The following is a 16,987-nucleotide window of genomic DNA, read 5'->3' on the forward strand; positions in this document are numbered from 1 at the left end:
GGATTTTAATTTCTTTGGGAATGCAAGAAGCTAATAATTAAGAGAATGGCTGAAACATTGGTCTTCTTTCTTAACCAAGTCCATGCCCATCGGCTGTATGTTTGCGTCGAAACCCTTTACAACTAATTTTGGCACATCTCATCTTTAAAACATGTGACGTATACATATAATGGTATGTATGCATGTGTAATGAGGGTATGAATACTTGAGTAGCTACATCTGATTTATCACCTGTACATAGTTTTGTCTTGGCATAAAAAAAAAGGTTTGTAGAGCAATAGTGCTAAAAAATTTCAAGAAAATGACTGTGATCCCAGCTTCTTTTATGAGATCTGGAAAAGGGAGAGGGAGGAGAAGATGGGGATAAACCTAGATAGACATGCCTTCCTGGGGTGTACAGTTTATATTTTTATTTTTTTTTAGGTTGGAAGCAGTAAATAACATTAAAACGACATAGAAAATTTGGACAAATTTAGCAGGTTTTTTGTTTTTCTTTTAATAAACGAATTGTTTAACTTGGCAGTAATAATAATGTATTTGTTTATAAATTACCAGCACATAACATGACGTGTTTCAGTGGAAGAAAGTTTCAGAAAGTATACTCTTCCTAATTATTGGAATATGTTTAGAAGAGAAACTTTAGGGGAGATAGCCCATTATGAGTGGAGATTGTGGGACTGAAAATTCAGTATCAAGCATAGCTCTTTTTAGCATGGTAAACCAGCTGAATTACAGTTATCCATTATTGTGATTTACTCTGTAGACATTTCATGTAGTTTAAATGTTATTATTTATTCTCTTGATTTTGTCTTTTTTCACTTAATTTTTAAATTTGCAAATACAATTAATTCACTTTTTTATGATTGACTTAGAAGATGTCATTGAAAAATAAGGAAATTGGTAATTGCAAATACTTCTTCCTAAAAATGTTGGCTAAAATGATCACAAGTAATGATTTTGAAGACAGGATAGCATATTTAAAACTTTACTAGAAATACAGTAAATTTGGTTAGTACTCACAAATTTGGAACGCAGTGTTGTGCAGCTCAACCTTTCTGAAACTCAGTTTCTTAATTTCAAAATGTGTATGGGTGGCCATTGAATACAAACTGTCACTGCAAATTTTAAGCTTATGTATGTCTGTTCATAAAATTCCGTTTATCCAGACAGTCAACTGAAGGTGCTAACTGAGAAAAACAAAGAACTTGAAGTGGCTCAGGATCGCAATATTGCCATTCAGGTAAAAGTTATTCCTGTGAATAAAGCTAATTGTAAACCTGATACTTGAGGAAGTTTTCTATTCTGATTGTGCTTATTGGTTATTTAGTCAGTGGGAAGATGAAATATGTTCAGTTAGGAGAAGCTACTAACAAAAATGTATATACATAAATTCCTTAATAGGATTTTATGTTTTAATGATTGATTGGATATTCCTTTTACTTATTAGAATATGTAAGTTCTTGATATAAAAAAAAAAACTTGCTTTTAGCTGTGTAGCTCTTAAGTCATGATTTAAAAAAAATTTTTTTTTGCATTATAAGTGCCATAAATCTGTAAGTAAGGTAGATACTCATAGATCCATCTGTCTGTCTATCCACCCACTCACCCACTTACCTACCTATTTTCCTTCCATTCTTTTAGAAATTATCTATTTAATGCTTACTATTGCCTAGGCATTATTTCAAGTATTGTGATACAGTTGGGGATATGTGTGAATCCACATTGGTAATCATTTCCTTAGAGTAGTGATTAAGAATAACAGTTTGAATATGATTACAAGGATTGTGGGCCAGTTTGTTTAATAAAATGGTCATACCCAGTGATTCTTTGATCAGATAGACCTTTAGATTCTTGCCATTGCTTTTTAAAAATTTGCGTTTGATTTGAGGTTAAAAGATATTTGATATATGGAAGACACTTATAGTGGGAAAGAGTGATAGACTTGATCCAATAGAAATTTAAAATTTTCTACATAAAAAGAATTAAAAAGCAAATAAATCATAGAAAGTATTTTCTCAATAAAAATATGACTATATATATTCTTAATACATGACTACTTTCAAATTACAAGAAAAATTATTCAAAGGGGGAAATGGGCAAAGGTTTTTAAAACCAGACAGGAAGCTGTACAAATAGCCAATAACAATATGAAATATTATTCTACTTAACTTGTAATCAGAAAAATGCCGATAATGCAACAAGGTAATTATTTTTCACCTCCCCATGTTAACACTGATTTTTTTGTTTCTCCTTTTTTTTTTTTTTTTTTTTAAGCATAATCTTCACTTCTGGCGTAAGTGGTTTGAGATTGGCAATTATGACTTCAAGAAAAGCCTATAAATTGCTGTTGTCTTGCTGCAAAGCAATTTGACAAAATATATTAAGAGTTTTAATAATTCTGTTTCTGGGGATCTTTCTTGAGAAATAATTTGAACCAAGGTGCAGTGATATTTATTAAAGTTTTATTTTATAACAGCAAAAATTAGAAGTAAATTAAGTTTCTTATAAAGGCTTGTCAAAGTAATTATATAATTATGTGACACTTCCAAGTGATTAAAAAGTGACATGGGAAATTTTTTTGTGAGTATAGGTAGAATAATTTTTAAAAACCCAAAATATGAACAGGAGTGTTGAGATTATGGGTAGTTTTTAAACATTCTGATGTATAAGCCATAAGTAAGAAAACCAACCATTTTTAAACCACTGCTAATGTTAACTAAGGTGCCAATTCCATGTTCATTTCTATATATTTGATCAACTTGATTTTCTTATTTAAATGTTTTATGCTTACTCCTTTATATGACAGAGCCAGTTTACAAGGACAAAGGAAGAATTAGAAGCTGAGAAAAGAGACTTAATTAGAACCAATGAGAGACTATCTCAAGAACTTGAATATTTAACAGGTATGAACTAGGACCTTAGTATCTAACTTCACTCTTTCCTTTCTCTTCTAACAGTGCTAAGATTTAATCCCCAGTCCATTTCTATTAGCTAGTGTTTGTCATAGCTCAGAATAGAGTTCAGAGTAATGTACTGTTGTTTCTCCTACTCATTTGTCTCTAGATCATTCTGAGCACTTAAAGAGGTGTCTGTAGACAAGTACACAAATGAAAAACATCTGAAAGAATTTGGACCAAGGTTTATGTACTATAGTATTATTCATAGTATCAAATTGGAAACTGTTCAGTTGTTCAGTTGTAGAGGCTGAACTTCTTCGTTTTATACAGACACCCTTACTGGTATAAGCTGTCCACAAGCATTCCAATATAAGAACCTAAAAGGAGAGACCATATTTAAAAGCACAGGCTGAAAGAATTAGGAAGCAAGAATATAAGATATTTAGACATAGAATATAATATGTAATACAGTTGATGTATTCAAGTGAATGTGACTCTTAAGCAGTTTAATGGTATCCAGTTCCCTTTGGTTCCTTTTTATAAGATTCTTCAGAATTTTTATTTCTACTGAAGGAAGAATTATCAAATACTTATGTTACTGTACAGTAATAGTCAATTAGTAACTATTCTATTCTCAGAAAAATTAATTCAAAGTATTTGTTGATGATTTTGATCAGCTAATGGGTAAGTAAAATTAAATTTTTTCATAAAAACCTTCATGTAAGGAATACAAAAATAATTAAGCATGTATATTCCTGCTGTTTTGAGTGTAAGGTTTTGATATGTATCATTGCTTTTTAACTTAAGAAATGGCTAATTTGTGAAATTTTAATAGACCTTTGGTTAATATGAGGAAATTAATGATAATCTTGTGTATTTAGCTTTAGATACTGCATTTAAAATAAGATAACCAGTATAATTTACATGTTTGGTTGAATGCATGAATTTGGCTTCATCATCTATTTGTTAAAATTAAATTTGTGATTAAGTATGGCAGAAACAAGTTAAGATAGAAGAGTTGAGAACTACTTATATAAATGTTTGTATTCCTAGAGATGCATTTTTGGTGTTTGGTTCCTCTGACCATTCATTAGTCATTTTCACATTCTCTTCTGACCTTTCTAGAGGATGTTAAACGTCTAAATGAAAAACTTAAAGAAAGCAATGCAACAAAGGGTGAGCTTCAGTTAAAATTGGATGAACTTCAAGCCTCTGATGTTTCTGTTAAGGTGAGAAACAAACAATTTCTAATGCACAGAATACAACTTTTGATTAAAACTCACCTAAATTAAATTTTAAATATAAGCAAGTTATCTATAAAAGAATTAAAAGCTACATTTTTTTAGTATCAGGGAATTAAGTTTTAAGACAATTTTAATTGAACTGTTTTGCGTGTATGTTTGTTTCATACTGTTCTTACCTGATTCTCTTTTCTGTTAAGAGTCCATGCAAATACTTACTTCTGCTGTAAAAGTTCTGCTTGTGTACCTTAGCTACACACAAAATCTTTTGAATAACCATATATTATATTTAACTGTAAACCTTTTTTTCTTGGATTTCCTTAGTATCGAGAAAAACGCTTGGAGCAAGAAAAGGAGTTGTTACATAATCAGAATACTTGGCTGCATACAGAGTTGAAGACCAAAACTGATGAACTTCTGGCTCTCGGAAGAGATAAAGGAAATGAAATTCTCGAGCTTAAATGTAATCTTGAAAACAAAAAAGAGGAGGTAATTTGGTAAAATTGTATCTTTATGTTAGTTACAATTTACATTTGTGTGCCAGCTTATACAAATTTATTCAGTGGAGTACCAAATTAAATATATTGTAAGATTAGGGGTCAATGTGAAGGACATAACTCATAAACATTTGGCCTAGGAAATTAACCAATTACATTTTTTAAATCAGATTATAATTGATTTACAATGCTGTGTTAGTTTCTACTGTACAATGAAGTGAATCAGCAATATGTTTACATATATCCCCTTCCTCTTAGACCTCCCTCCCACCGCCCAACCCACCCATCTAGATTATCACAGAGCACCAAGCTGAGTTCCCTGAGCTATACAGCAGGTTCCCACTAGCTGTCTTTTTTACACATGGTAGTGTATTTATGTCAAACCTAATCTCCCAGTTCATCCACCCTCCGCTTCCCCCACTGTGTCCACACATCCATTCTCTACATCTGTGTCTTTATTCCTGCCCTGGAAATAGGTTCATCAGTACTGTTTTTCTAGATTCCACATGTATGCGTTAATATACAATATTCGTTTTCTCTTTCTGACTTGCATTTAAATAAGGAACTTACATATCCTTGGATGAATTTTCATACTATCTACTGTCTTATGGTGTGTTCTTGCTAAGATACATGTTTAAGAAGTGGTGGTGAGTTTCTCTGAGCTAAATCTAAACATGTTGTTCTGTGAGCTATTATTTTTCATTTTCTTAAACATGCATATTTTATGTAAAATGCTTTTTTGGGTGTGGGGGATTATTTTGCTTTTACTTGGCAGCTAAACTGTATTTATTTATTTTTAACATCTTGATTGGAGTATAATTGCTTTATAATGGTGTGTTGGTTTCTGCTGTATAACAAAGTGTATCAGCTATAAGTATACACATATCCCCATATCTCCTCCCTCTTGCGTTTCCCTCCCACCCTCCCTATCCCACCCCTCTAGGTGGTCACAGAGCACCGAGCTGATCTCCCTGTGTTACGCACCTGCTTTCCACTAGCTATCTATTTTACATGTTGTAGTGTATATATGTCCATGGCACTCTCTCACTTTGTCCTAGCTTACCTTTCCCCCTCCCCGTGTCCTCAAGTCCATTCTCTACGTCTGTGTCTTTATTCCTGTCCTGCCCCTAGGTTCTTCAGAAACATATTTTCTTTTTTTTTTTTTTTTAGATTACATATATATGTGTTAACATATGGTATTTGCTTTTTTCTTTCTCACTTGCTTCACTCTGTATGACTAACTCTAGGTCCATCCACCTTACTACAAATAACTCAATTTCATTTCTTTATATGGCTGAGTAATATTCCATTGTATATATGTGCCACATCTTCTTTATCCATTCATCTGTCGATGGACACTTAGGTTGCTTCCATGTCCTGGCTATTGTAAATAGAGCTGCAATGAACATTGTAGTATATGACTCTTTTTGAATTATGGTTTTCTCAGAGTATATGCCCAGTAGTGGGATTGCAGGGTCATATGTTTTATCTTTAGTTTTTTCAGAAACCTCCATACTGTTCTCCATAGTGGCTGTATCAGTTTACATTCCCACCAACGGTGCAAGAGGATTCTCTTTTCTCCACAACCTCTCCAGCATTTATTGTTTCTAGATTTTTTGACGGTGGACATTCTGACTGGCGTGAGATGATACCTCATTGTAGTTTTGATTTGCATTTCTCTAATAATTAGTGATGTTGAGCATCCTTTCATGTGTTTGTTGGCAATCTGTATATCTTCTTTGGAGAAATGTTTATTTAGGTCTTCTGCCTATTTTTGGATTGGGTTGTTTGTTTTTTTAATATTGAGCTGCATGAGCTGCTTGTATATTTTGGAGATTAAGCATTTGTCCATTTCTTCATTTGCAGATATTTTCTCCCATTTTGAGGGTTGTCTTTTCGTCTTGTTTATGGTTTCCTTTGCTCTGCAAAAGCTTTTAAGTTTCATTAAGTTCCATTTGTTTATTTTTGTTTTTATTTCCATTTGTCTAGGAGGTGGGTCAAAAAGGATCTTGTTGTGATTTATGTCATAGAGTGTTCTGCCTATGTTTTCCTCTAAGAGTTTTATAGTGTCTGGCCTTACATTTAGGTCTCCAATCCATTTTGAGTTTATTTTTGTGTATGGTGTTAGGGAGTGTTCTAATTTCATTCCTTTACATGTAGCTGTCCAGTTTTCCCTGCACCACCTATTGAAGGGACTGTCTTTTCTCCATTATATTCTTCCCTCCTTTTTCAAAGATAAGGTTACATACGTGCGTGGGTTTACCTCTGGGCTTTCTATCCTGTTCCATTGATCTGTATTTCTCTTTTTGTGCCACTACCATACTGTCTTGATTACTGTAGCTTTGTAGTATAGTCTGAAGTCACAGAGCCTGATTCCTCTGACTCCGTTTTTCTTTCACAAGATTGCTTTGGCTATTCAGGGTCTTTTGTGTTTCCATACAAATTGTGAAATTTTTTGTTCTAGTTCTGTGAAAAATACCATTGGTAGTTTGATAGGGATTGCATTGAATCTGTAGATTGCTTTGGGTAGTATTGTCATTTTCACAATATTGATTCTTCCAATCCAAGAACATGGTATATCTCTCCATCTGATTGTATCATCTTTAATTTCTTTCATTGGTGTCTTATAGTTTTCTGCATACAGGTCTTTTGTCTCCTTAAGTAGGTAGGTTTATTCCTAGGTACTTTATTGTTTTTGTCGCAATGGTAAATGGGAATGTTTCCTTAATTTCTGTTTCAGATTTTTCATCATTAGTGTATAGGAATGCAAGAGATTTCTGTGCATTAATTTTGTATTCTGCTAATTTGCCAAATTCATTGGTTAGCTGTAGTAGTTTTCTGCTAGCATCTTTAGGATTCTCTATGTATAGTATCATGTCATCTGCAAACAGTGACAGCTTTACTTCTTTTCCAATTTGGATTCCTTTTATTTCTTTGTTCTCTGATTGCTGTGGCTAAAACTTCCAAAACTATGTTGAATAATAGTGGTGAGAGTGGGTAACCTTGCTTGTTCCTGGTCTTAGTGGAAATGGTTTCAGTTTTTCACCATTGAGGATGATGTTGGCTGTGGGTTTGTCATATATGGCCTTTATTTTATTGAGGTAAGTTCCCTCTATGCCTGCTTTTTGGAAGGTTTTTATCATAAATGGGTGTTAATTTTGTTGAAAGCTTTTTCTGCATCTAGTGAAATCATATGGTTTTTATCCTTCAGTTTGTTAATATGGTGTATCATATTGATTGATTTATGTATATTGAAGAATCCTTGCATTCCTGGGATAAACCCCTCTTGATCATGGTGTATGATTCTTTTAATGTGCTGTTGCATTCTGTTTGCTAGTATTTTGAGGATTTTTACATCTATGTTCATCAGTGATGTTGGCCTGTAGTTTTCTTTTTTGTGACATCTTTGTCTGGTTTTGACATCAGGGTGATGATGGCCTCATAGAATAAGTTTGGTAGTGTTCCTCCCACTGCTATATTTTGGAAGAGTTTGAGAAGGATAGGTGTTAGCTCTTCTCTAAATGTTTGGTAAAATTCCCCTGTGAAGTTTTCTGGTCCTGAGCGTTTGTTTGCTGGAAGATTTTTAATCACAGTTTCAGGTTCAGTGCTTGTGATTTGTCTGTTTATATTTTCTATTTCTTCCTTGTTCAGGCTCAGAAGGTTATGCTTTTCTAAGAATTTTTCCATTTCTTCCAGATTGTGCATTTTATTGGCATATAGTTGCTTATAACAATCTCTCATGATCCATTGTATTTCTGCAGTGTCAGTTGTTACTTCTCCTTTTTCATTTCTAATTCCATTGATTTTAGTTTTCTCCCTTTTTATCTTGATGAGTCTGGCTAATGGTTTATCAATTTTTTTTATCTTCTCAAAGAACCAGGGTTTAGTTTTCTTGATCTTTGGTATCATTTCCTTCATTTCTTTTTCATTTATTTCTGATCTGATCTTTAGATTTCTTTCCTTCTGCTAACTTTGGCATTGTTTTGTTCTTTCTCTAAATGCTTTAGGTGCAAGGTTAGGTTGTTTATTTGAGATGTTTCTTGTTTCTTGAGGTAGGATTGTATTGCTATAAACTTCCCTCTTACAACTGCTTTTGCTGCATGCCATAGGTTTTGGGTTGTCATGTTTTCATTGTCATTTGTTTCTAGGTATTTTTTGATTTTCTCTTTGATTTCTTCAGTGATCTCTTGGTTATTTAGCAGTGTATTGTTTTGCCTCCATGTGTTTGTATTTTTAACAGATTTTTTTTTCTATAATTGATACCTAGTCTCATAGCGTGTGGTCGGAAAATATACTTGATATGATTTCTCAGTTTTCTTAAATTTACCAAGGCTTGCTTTGTGACCCAGTATATGATCTATCCTGGAGAGTGTTCCATGAGCACTTGAGAAGAAAGTGTGTTCTGTTGTTTTTGGATGGATTGTCCTATAAATATCAATTAAGTCCATCTTATTTAATGTATCATTTAAAGCTTGTGTTTCCTTATTTATTTTCATGTTAGATGATCTGTCCATTGGTGAAAGTGGGGTGTTAATGTCCCCTACTATGATTGTGTTACTGTCAATTTCCCCTTTTATGGCTGTTAGCATTTGCCTTATGTATGTAGGTGTTCCTATGTTGGGTGCATAAATATTTACAATTGTTATATCTTCTTCTTGGGTTGATCCCTTTATCATTATGTAGTGCCCTTCTATGTCTCTTATAATAGGCTTTATTTTAAAGTGTATTTTGTGTGATATGAGAATTGCTACTCCAGCTTTCTTTTGATTTCCATTTGCATGGAATATCTTTTTCAATCCCTTCACTTTCAGTCTGTATGTGTCCCTAGGTCTGAAGTGGGTCTCTTGTAGACATCATATATACGGGTCTTGTTTATGTATTCATTCAGCCAGTCTGTATCTTTTGGTTGGAGCATTTAATCCATTTACATTTAAGGTAATTATCGATATGTATGTTTCTGTTACCATTTTCTTAATTGTTTTGGGTTTCTTATTGTAGGTCTTTTCCTTCTTTTGTGTTTCCTGCCTATAGAAGTTCCTTTAGCATTTGTTGTAAAGCTGGTTTAGTGGTGCTAAATTCTCTTAGCTTTTGCTTGTCTGTAAAGGTTTTAATTTCTCCGTTGAATCTGAATGAGATTCTTGCTGGGTAGGGTAATCTTGGTTGTAGGTTTTTCCGATTCATTACTTTAAATAGGTCCTGCCACACCCTTTGGTTTGCAGAGTTTCTGCAGAGAAATCAGCTGTTAACCTTATGGGGATTCCCTTGTATGTTATTTGTTGCTTTTCCCTTGCTGCTCTTAATATTTTCTCTTTGTATTTAGTTTTTGATAGTTTGATTAGTATGTGTCTTGGTGTGGTTCTCTTTGGATTTATCCTGTATGGGACTTTCTGGCTTCCTGGAGTTTATTCAATATTTCCTTTCCCATGTTAGGGCAGTTTTCAACTATCATCTCTTAAATATTTTCTCAGACCCTTTCTTTATCTCTTCTTCTTCTGGGACCCCTATAATTTGAATGTTGGTGCATTTCATGTTGTCCCATAGGTCTCTGAGACTGTCCTCAATTGTTTTCATTCTTTCTTTTTTCTGCTCTGTGGTAGTTATTTCCACTATTTTATCTTCCAGGTCACTTACCGGTTCTTCTGCCTCAGTTATTCTACTATTGTTTCCTTATAGAGAATTTTAAATTTCATTTATTGTGTTGTTCATCATTGTTTGCTCTTTAGTTCTTCTTGGTCCTTGTGAAACGTTTCTTGTATTTTCTGCATTCTATTTCCAAGATTTTGGATCATCTTTACTATCATTACTGTGAATTCTTTTTCAGGTAGACTGTCTATTTCCTCTTCATTTGTTTGGTCTTGTGGGTTTTGCTTGCTCCTTCATCTACCCTGTGTTTTTCTGTCTTCTCATTTTGCTTAACTTACTGTGTTTGAGGTATCCTTTTCACAGGCTGCAGGTTTGTAATTCCTGTTGTTTTTGGTGTCTGCCCCTAGTGTGTAACGTTGGTTCTGTAGGTTGTGTGGGCTTCCTGGTGGAGTGGACTGGTGTCTGTGTTCTGGTGGATGAGGCTGGATCTTGTCTTTCTGGTGGGCAGGACTGCATCTGGTGGTATGTTTTGGGGTGTCTGTGAGTTTATTATGATTTTAGGCAGCCTCTCTGCTAGTGGGTGGGGTTGTGTTCCTGTCTTACTAGTTGTTTGGCATGGGGTGTCCAGCACTGGAGCTTGCTGGTTGTTGAGTGGAGCTGGGTCTTAGCATTGAGATGGACATCTCTGGAAGAGCTTTCACCGTTTGATATTACGTGGGGCCGGGAGGTCTCTGGTGGACCAATGTCCTGAACTTGGTTCTCCCACCTCAGAGGCTCATGCTTGACACCCGGCCGGAACACCAAGACCCTGTCATCCACACAGCTCAGAAGAAAAGGGAGAAAAAAAAAAGAAAGGAAGAAAGAAAGAAAAATTAATTAAACTAAAAGTTATTAAGATAAATAATAAAAAAAAATATTAAAAGTTAAAAAAAGGAAAGAAAGAAGAGAGCAACGAAACCAATAAACAAATACACCAATGATAACAAGTGCTAAAAAATATACAAAAAAAAAGAAGAAAACAGACAGAGCCCTAGGCTAAATGGCAAAAGCAAAGCTATACAGACAAAATCACAAAAGCATACACACACTCACAAAAAGATAAAAATGAAAAAAATACACATATATATGTTTTAAAAAAAGGGAGAGAGCAACCAAATCAGTAAACAAATCTACCAATGATAATAAGCTCTAAATACTAAACTAAGATAAGCATAAAACCAGAAACAAATTAGATGCAGAAAGCAAACCCCAAGTCTACAATTACTCGCAAAGGCCACTGCCTCAATTTTGGGATGATTTGTTGTCCATTCAGGTATTCCACAGATGCAGGGTACATCAAGTTGACTGTGGAGATTTAATCCACTGCTCCTGAGGCTGCTGGGAGAAATTTCCCTTTCTCTTCTTTGTTTGCATAGCTCCTGGGATTCAGCTTTGGATTTGGACCCATCTCTGCGTGTAGGTCACCTGAGGGCATCTGTTCCCCACCCAGACAGGACAGGGTTAAAGTAGCAGCTGATTAGGGGGCTCTGGCTCACTGAGGCCTGGTACTTGGCAGCTAAACTTTATACCAAATTAATTTCAGTTAATACAACATCCTTCCCCCCACCCAACTCTACTTCTTTGTTTCTAGGTTTCTAGAATGGAAGAACAGATGAATGGCTTGAAAACATCAAATGAGAATCTTCAAAAGCATGTAGAGGATTTGTTGACCAAACTGAAAGAGGTGTAGTTGACCAGTTTAAAATGTCTCTTTTACAAAAATATTGTAACACTTAGGAAGCTATTGATTTATAAAATGATTTCATATTTTGAACCATTCCTGGCACCACAAAATGGCCAGGGCACTTTCATATGATGTAACTAGGCTAAAATTGCTAGAATCAGTTACATACTATATCCAAAGTACTGTCTAAAAATGAGTATGGTTAATTTTAATGACATCCAAGTATTTTACTTTAAGATAAAAATATCATTAACATTTTATCCTTAAGATAATTTATCTCTATAATGACAACTGATTTTAATTTTAGTGTTTTAGTCTTCATCTCTTTACTTTCAAAACTGAATTTTTTATCTTGGCATTTGGTAAGCATTCTAAATTCAGTTCAAATCAGACTGCTGTAATTGGGTTTTTGGTGTTGGCTTTTTTTTTCCCCCTCAGGCCAAGGAACAGCAGGCCAGTATGGAAGAGAAATTCCACAATGAATTAAATGCTCACATAAAACTCTCTAACCTTTACAAGGTAGGTACTGTACCATATGCATTAGTGTCCTAATGTTGCATTATTGGATGTTGGGTAACTTTTTAAGATTAAATTTTAGAGTGCTGCTGATGATTCAGAGGCAAAGAGCAATGAACTGACCCGAGCAGTGGATGAATTACACAAACTTTTGAAGGAAGCTGGAGAAGGTAAGACTTTCCAGTTATGAGAAGATTATTTTGTTTTTAGATAGAAGGTACTGTTTTCTTAACCCTTCTGTAGATTTTTGGATTTAGAGGTCAGATACCTTATCAGGGACAAAATTTGATATAGAAGAAAGATCCTTAGGTCAAGAAATTTTAAATTCTATTTTCAGCAAATATTAGAAAATATAAGTAGCTAATATTTTTCTGTTTCTTTCATTTGATAACCTTATATATATTCTGATTTGTAATAGGAAATTTTTCTTCCATTTTTGAAACATTTCCTTTGATAAATACATATAGGTTTATAGTTTGGGTACTCTCTTAATCCATAAATAAGCCTTACTTTTTAAGTTATAATGTATTGTAAAGTCTTTGATTTCATATATTCCTGCTTTTTTTTAATGTAAGTTATTTATGTATGATCTTTTCCAGGCATTTCCTATGTTCTAGACATCTAAGATCAGATTAAAACCAAAGAGACACTAAGAGCCACTTTTTTATAATTTGAGTTCCCCTATTTTCCCCTCTTATAAAAGGGACATTAAAAGGAGAAATAGATTCACTAGGTCAGGACACCTCAGGAATTATAAGTACATCAAGAGCTTCCAGTGCGTAATAACTGTCAGCCATAGCCTCTGTAGAATTTAATATTGTCTGCTGACTATTCTGTTATATTCTGTAACTCAAAGATTTTAATTATGTGCTTGATTATTCTGTCTCTAAAAATGTTTTTAGCCAATAAAGCAATACAAGATCATCTTCTACAAGTAGAGGAATCTAAAGATCAAATGGAAAAAGAAATGCTTGAGAAAATAGGGAAATTAGAGAAGGAATTAGAGAATGCAAATGACCTTCTTTCTGCCACAAAACGTAAAGGTATGGATTAATAGATGCTTATTAAAGGTTTGAAATACTAGAACTTCCCTACATAGTCCTCACTTAACTTCACTAATAGTGTTTATCATGTTGTGATGCAGGAAACTCACTAAGTTATAGCATTACAATTTATTTTTAGTTCAGCATTACTTTATCTGTATCTTTATTGTAGTGTCAGGTATAAGTACCATTTGATCACACATAATTGTGTGTCAATCTCCAGAATAGTTCTAACCATAATTACTGCATGATTTTTAGAATTGTGTTACATGACTACTTGTCATATTTTATAGTCTTCATAGGAATTTATATGTAATGTACAGTAGGTATCACTTTTACTTGTAAGAAATATTAGTGGCTTTACTTTGAAATTTTACAAAAATATACTTGATTTCTGTGTGTTGGCACAGGGGCCATCTTGTCTGAAGAAGAGCTTGCAGCCATGTCTCCTACTGCAGCAGCCGTAGCTAAGATAGTGAAACCTGGCATGAAGCTAACTGAGGTAAAAATGCTATTAAATCTTGTTATTTTCCTTCAGCAAAGGTGTTCACATCTCTCTGACCCTTATGCCCCAGAAAAATTATTCTTAAAGTTGCCTAGTGATGAACAGATCATTTTAGGAAAGGCTTTCTTACTTTTGTTTGTTTGTTTGTTTTTAGTTGTGCCTCGTGGGCTCCTTAGTTGTGGCATGCAAACTCTTGGTCCCCAGACCAGGGATCAAATCTGGGCCCCCTGTATTGGGAGCACGGAGTCTTAACCACTGTGCCACCAGGGAAGTCCCCAGGAAAGGCTTTCTTGGTCCCTGGTTCTGTGTAACATACAGTAAACATTTCCATCTTGTGTAATTGCTAATGAATGTTTATGAAGAAGCTGGACAAACTGTATATATCTGTTATGCTTAGATTTGAAATGACCCCTCTTCTTCTTTCAGCTATATAATGCTTATGTGGAAACTCAGGATCAGCTGCTTTTGGAGAAACTAGAGAACAAAAGAATTAATAAGTATCTAGATGAAATAGTGAAAGAAGTTGAAGCCAAAGCACCAATTTTGAAACGCCAACGTGAGGAGTATGAACGTGCACAGAAAGCTGTGGCAAGTTTATCTGTTAAGCTTGAACAAGCTATGAAGGTTGGTTCCATTCCTAAATTTTAACTGTAGAAAAAATACATATGAGAAATAATTTACTAGGTAGGGTAGTTCTTTCTTAAAATTGAAGAATTTAACTTAAAAGGCTAACCACTTTTTCAGTGATAGGGTAATTATATATTTTAAAACTTGTTATTACATTATTAAATATCTGTAATTGCAAAATGTTTTATCTTTATTCAGCTAACATTGAAAACCTTTAGCGTTTTTTAAGACATTTGGGATGATTTCTGTAGGGTTCTCTAGTGGATGATAAATAGCCAAATCTCCCTGGGCTACTCTTCAGATTAAAATAACAATCTCTCTTTGTTAATAGAACCTTTCTAAATTTAGCAATAGTCATATTTTGTCAGGCAATTCTGATATTCTGTCTAGAAATGATAATATTGTTTGACTTACCATTGAAAAGAATTCCTTTTTTTAAATATCGTTTCACAATTTGGCAAGTCTATATATACATTATTTTGTTACTGTTCCTTTGCATATTAGAAGTACTAAGGAAGCTTGTAAATATTCTTTATCTCTTAAGATTCCTTTTTGATAGATAATGGTTTAAAAAGAGTATTTATATGCTGATAATGTTGTTTTTAGGATACAACTATTATTACTGAGAAATCTTCAAGATTTATTAAGCAAGTTTTATTGGGTAAAATCAGTTAAATCAACTTGTATTTAAACTGATAATTTCTTTTTGAGAGTATAAATATATTGTATAAATAACTTGTATCCTTAATTCAACTTAAACTTTTGTTGCTGTTGTTATTACAATTTAGATATCGGTTTAAATCAGGGTGTATTGTGTCTAATGGTCTCTTTCTCCTGAATCAAATGATGTCTAGCAGTCTTGCCTTGACAGAATATTGGGTTTTAGACACACCCCTGCCCCTTTGATGTGGTTTAAAAAGAGGTCTTTTGGATCTACTTGACTTTCTCACTGTTGAGAGTGAGCATTTTGCCTGGAGCTTATTGTCTGAAGGAGGTAGTAAAGTAGAGGGGCTTAAAAATCAGATAATAGCAGCTGTTCATTGTGGGGAAAACCTATTTGTTAATTCATCACTAACGTACAGGTACAGTAATAAATACAGACATTTTTCATAACTGCCAAAGACTTTAAAGATAATTTCTGTATGTTTTTCATAGTTGAATCTTCTGTCCATAGCATACATCATGTCGAGTCTAGATTCTGTGGTGCTTATTTGTTAGATTCTTAGAGTTTTATAACCAAATTACTTCCTTCCTTGGCATCTTAATTTATCCCAGTTTGAACTCAGCAGATTTGTGTCATTACCATCTTTCATGAATATTTGCCTGCTTCATTTTGTCAACTGAAATTGGTTTATCCATGTTCTCTGAGGGCACTGTGCTCGGAGGTACTTTAAACACCAGGAAAAATATGAGCCATCTTTCACTCGAATAGTGTGTAAAACATTATTATGTGAAAACAATACATTAAGAAGCAAAGTTTGTATGAATTTGAGATAAAACATAAGATTTCAAAGATATGTTGTGCTTACATCAAGCTCCTTAAAACTGTGCCCCTAAATCCCTAATGATATTGTGATGCTAAACTTTACAGAGCAGTGCAATATGCTGTAATTTCTTTCCTTTTTTTAACAGCCTTGTGACATTGGCTGCTGCTTCTTTAGAATTAATTGCTGATGCATTTTTAATAAAACCAAGTCTTTTATGCATCTTACCCAACATTTTTTACTTTTAACATTTATTTCCAGATAGTCAGTATAATAATGATTATCGTTGTAATGCAATCCTTTGTTTTTGTCTTAGTAACGAAGCTTTTGAGAGTATTTCTCTGATATCATTTGATAGTACACTATGGATTTGGTGTGGCTGTAACATTGTAGTTCACAGTTAACTTAGGGGGAATTCCTCATCGTTATCATACAGTGATGAAGATTATAATGAGCAATATTTGAGATATTAAGAAATACATGTATTCATATTTTTAAGAAATTTCTCCTTAGAGGCTAGTATATTATATAGAATATTTTTTATTTATAAGTTGATTACTGTGGTATTTAGCACTGTATATTTTTGTTGTTTGTGTAACTGCTATTTATATAGATCTTAGAAGGAAAAACAGAATTTTCATTTGACTTTTCATTTTAAAGGAGATTCAGCGATTGCAGGAGGAAACAGATAAAGCCAATAAACATTCATCTGTGCTTGAAAGAGACAATCAAAGAATGGAAGTACAAATAAAAGATCTTTCACAACAGGTTAGAATTTTTTGTTTCTTTTCCTGTATTTTTTCCCTGAACTGACTGCCTAGTAGTGTTTGAATCTGTTTGCAGGTATGTAAGATAGAACTAGCACATATGA

At 33.7% G+C, this 16,987-nt stretch overlaps 1 protein-coding gene across 2 annotated transcripts in view; it reads left to right on the forward strand.

The window, feature by feature from the left end:
• The window catches only part of TPR (translocated promoter region, nuclear basket protein), a 66,406-nt gene that overhangs the window by 3,162 nt on the left and 46,257 nt on the right, over positions 1-16,987 (forward strand). For both annotated transcript variants that reach the window (XM_060091127.1, XM_060091129.1), the window contains exons 4-14: positions 1,167-1,240; positions 2,807-2,903; positions 4,023-4,126; positions 4,463-4,627; positions 11,849-11,941; positions 12,380-12,460; positions 12,540-12,627; positions 13,360-13,500; positions 13,911-14,002; positions 14,432-14,629; positions 16,777-16,884. In XM_060091127.1, coding sequence (XP_059947110.1) covers positions 1,167-1,240; positions 2,807-2,903; positions 4,023-4,126; positions 4,463-4,627; positions 11,849-11,941; positions 12,380-12,460; positions 12,540-12,627; positions 13,360-13,500; positions 13,911-14,002; positions 14,432-14,629; positions 16,777-16,884 — 1,241 coding nt within the window. The remainder of the gene's footprint in view (positions 1-1,166; positions 1,241-2,806; positions 2,904-4,022; positions 4,127-4,462; positions 4,628-11,848; positions 11,942-12,379; positions 12,461-12,539; positions 12,628-13,359; positions 13,501-13,910; positions 14,003-14,431; positions 14,630-16,776; positions 16,885-16,987) is intronic.

The sequence above is a fragment of the Mesoplodon densirostris genome, chromosome 2 (genome assembly GCF_025265405.1).
Source record: "Mesoplodon densirostris isolate mMesDen1 chromosome 2, mMesDen1 primary haplotype, whole genome shotgun sequence".
NCBI lineage: Eukaryota > Metazoa > Chordata > Mammalia > Artiodactyla > Ziphiidae > Mesoplodon > Mesoplodon densirostris.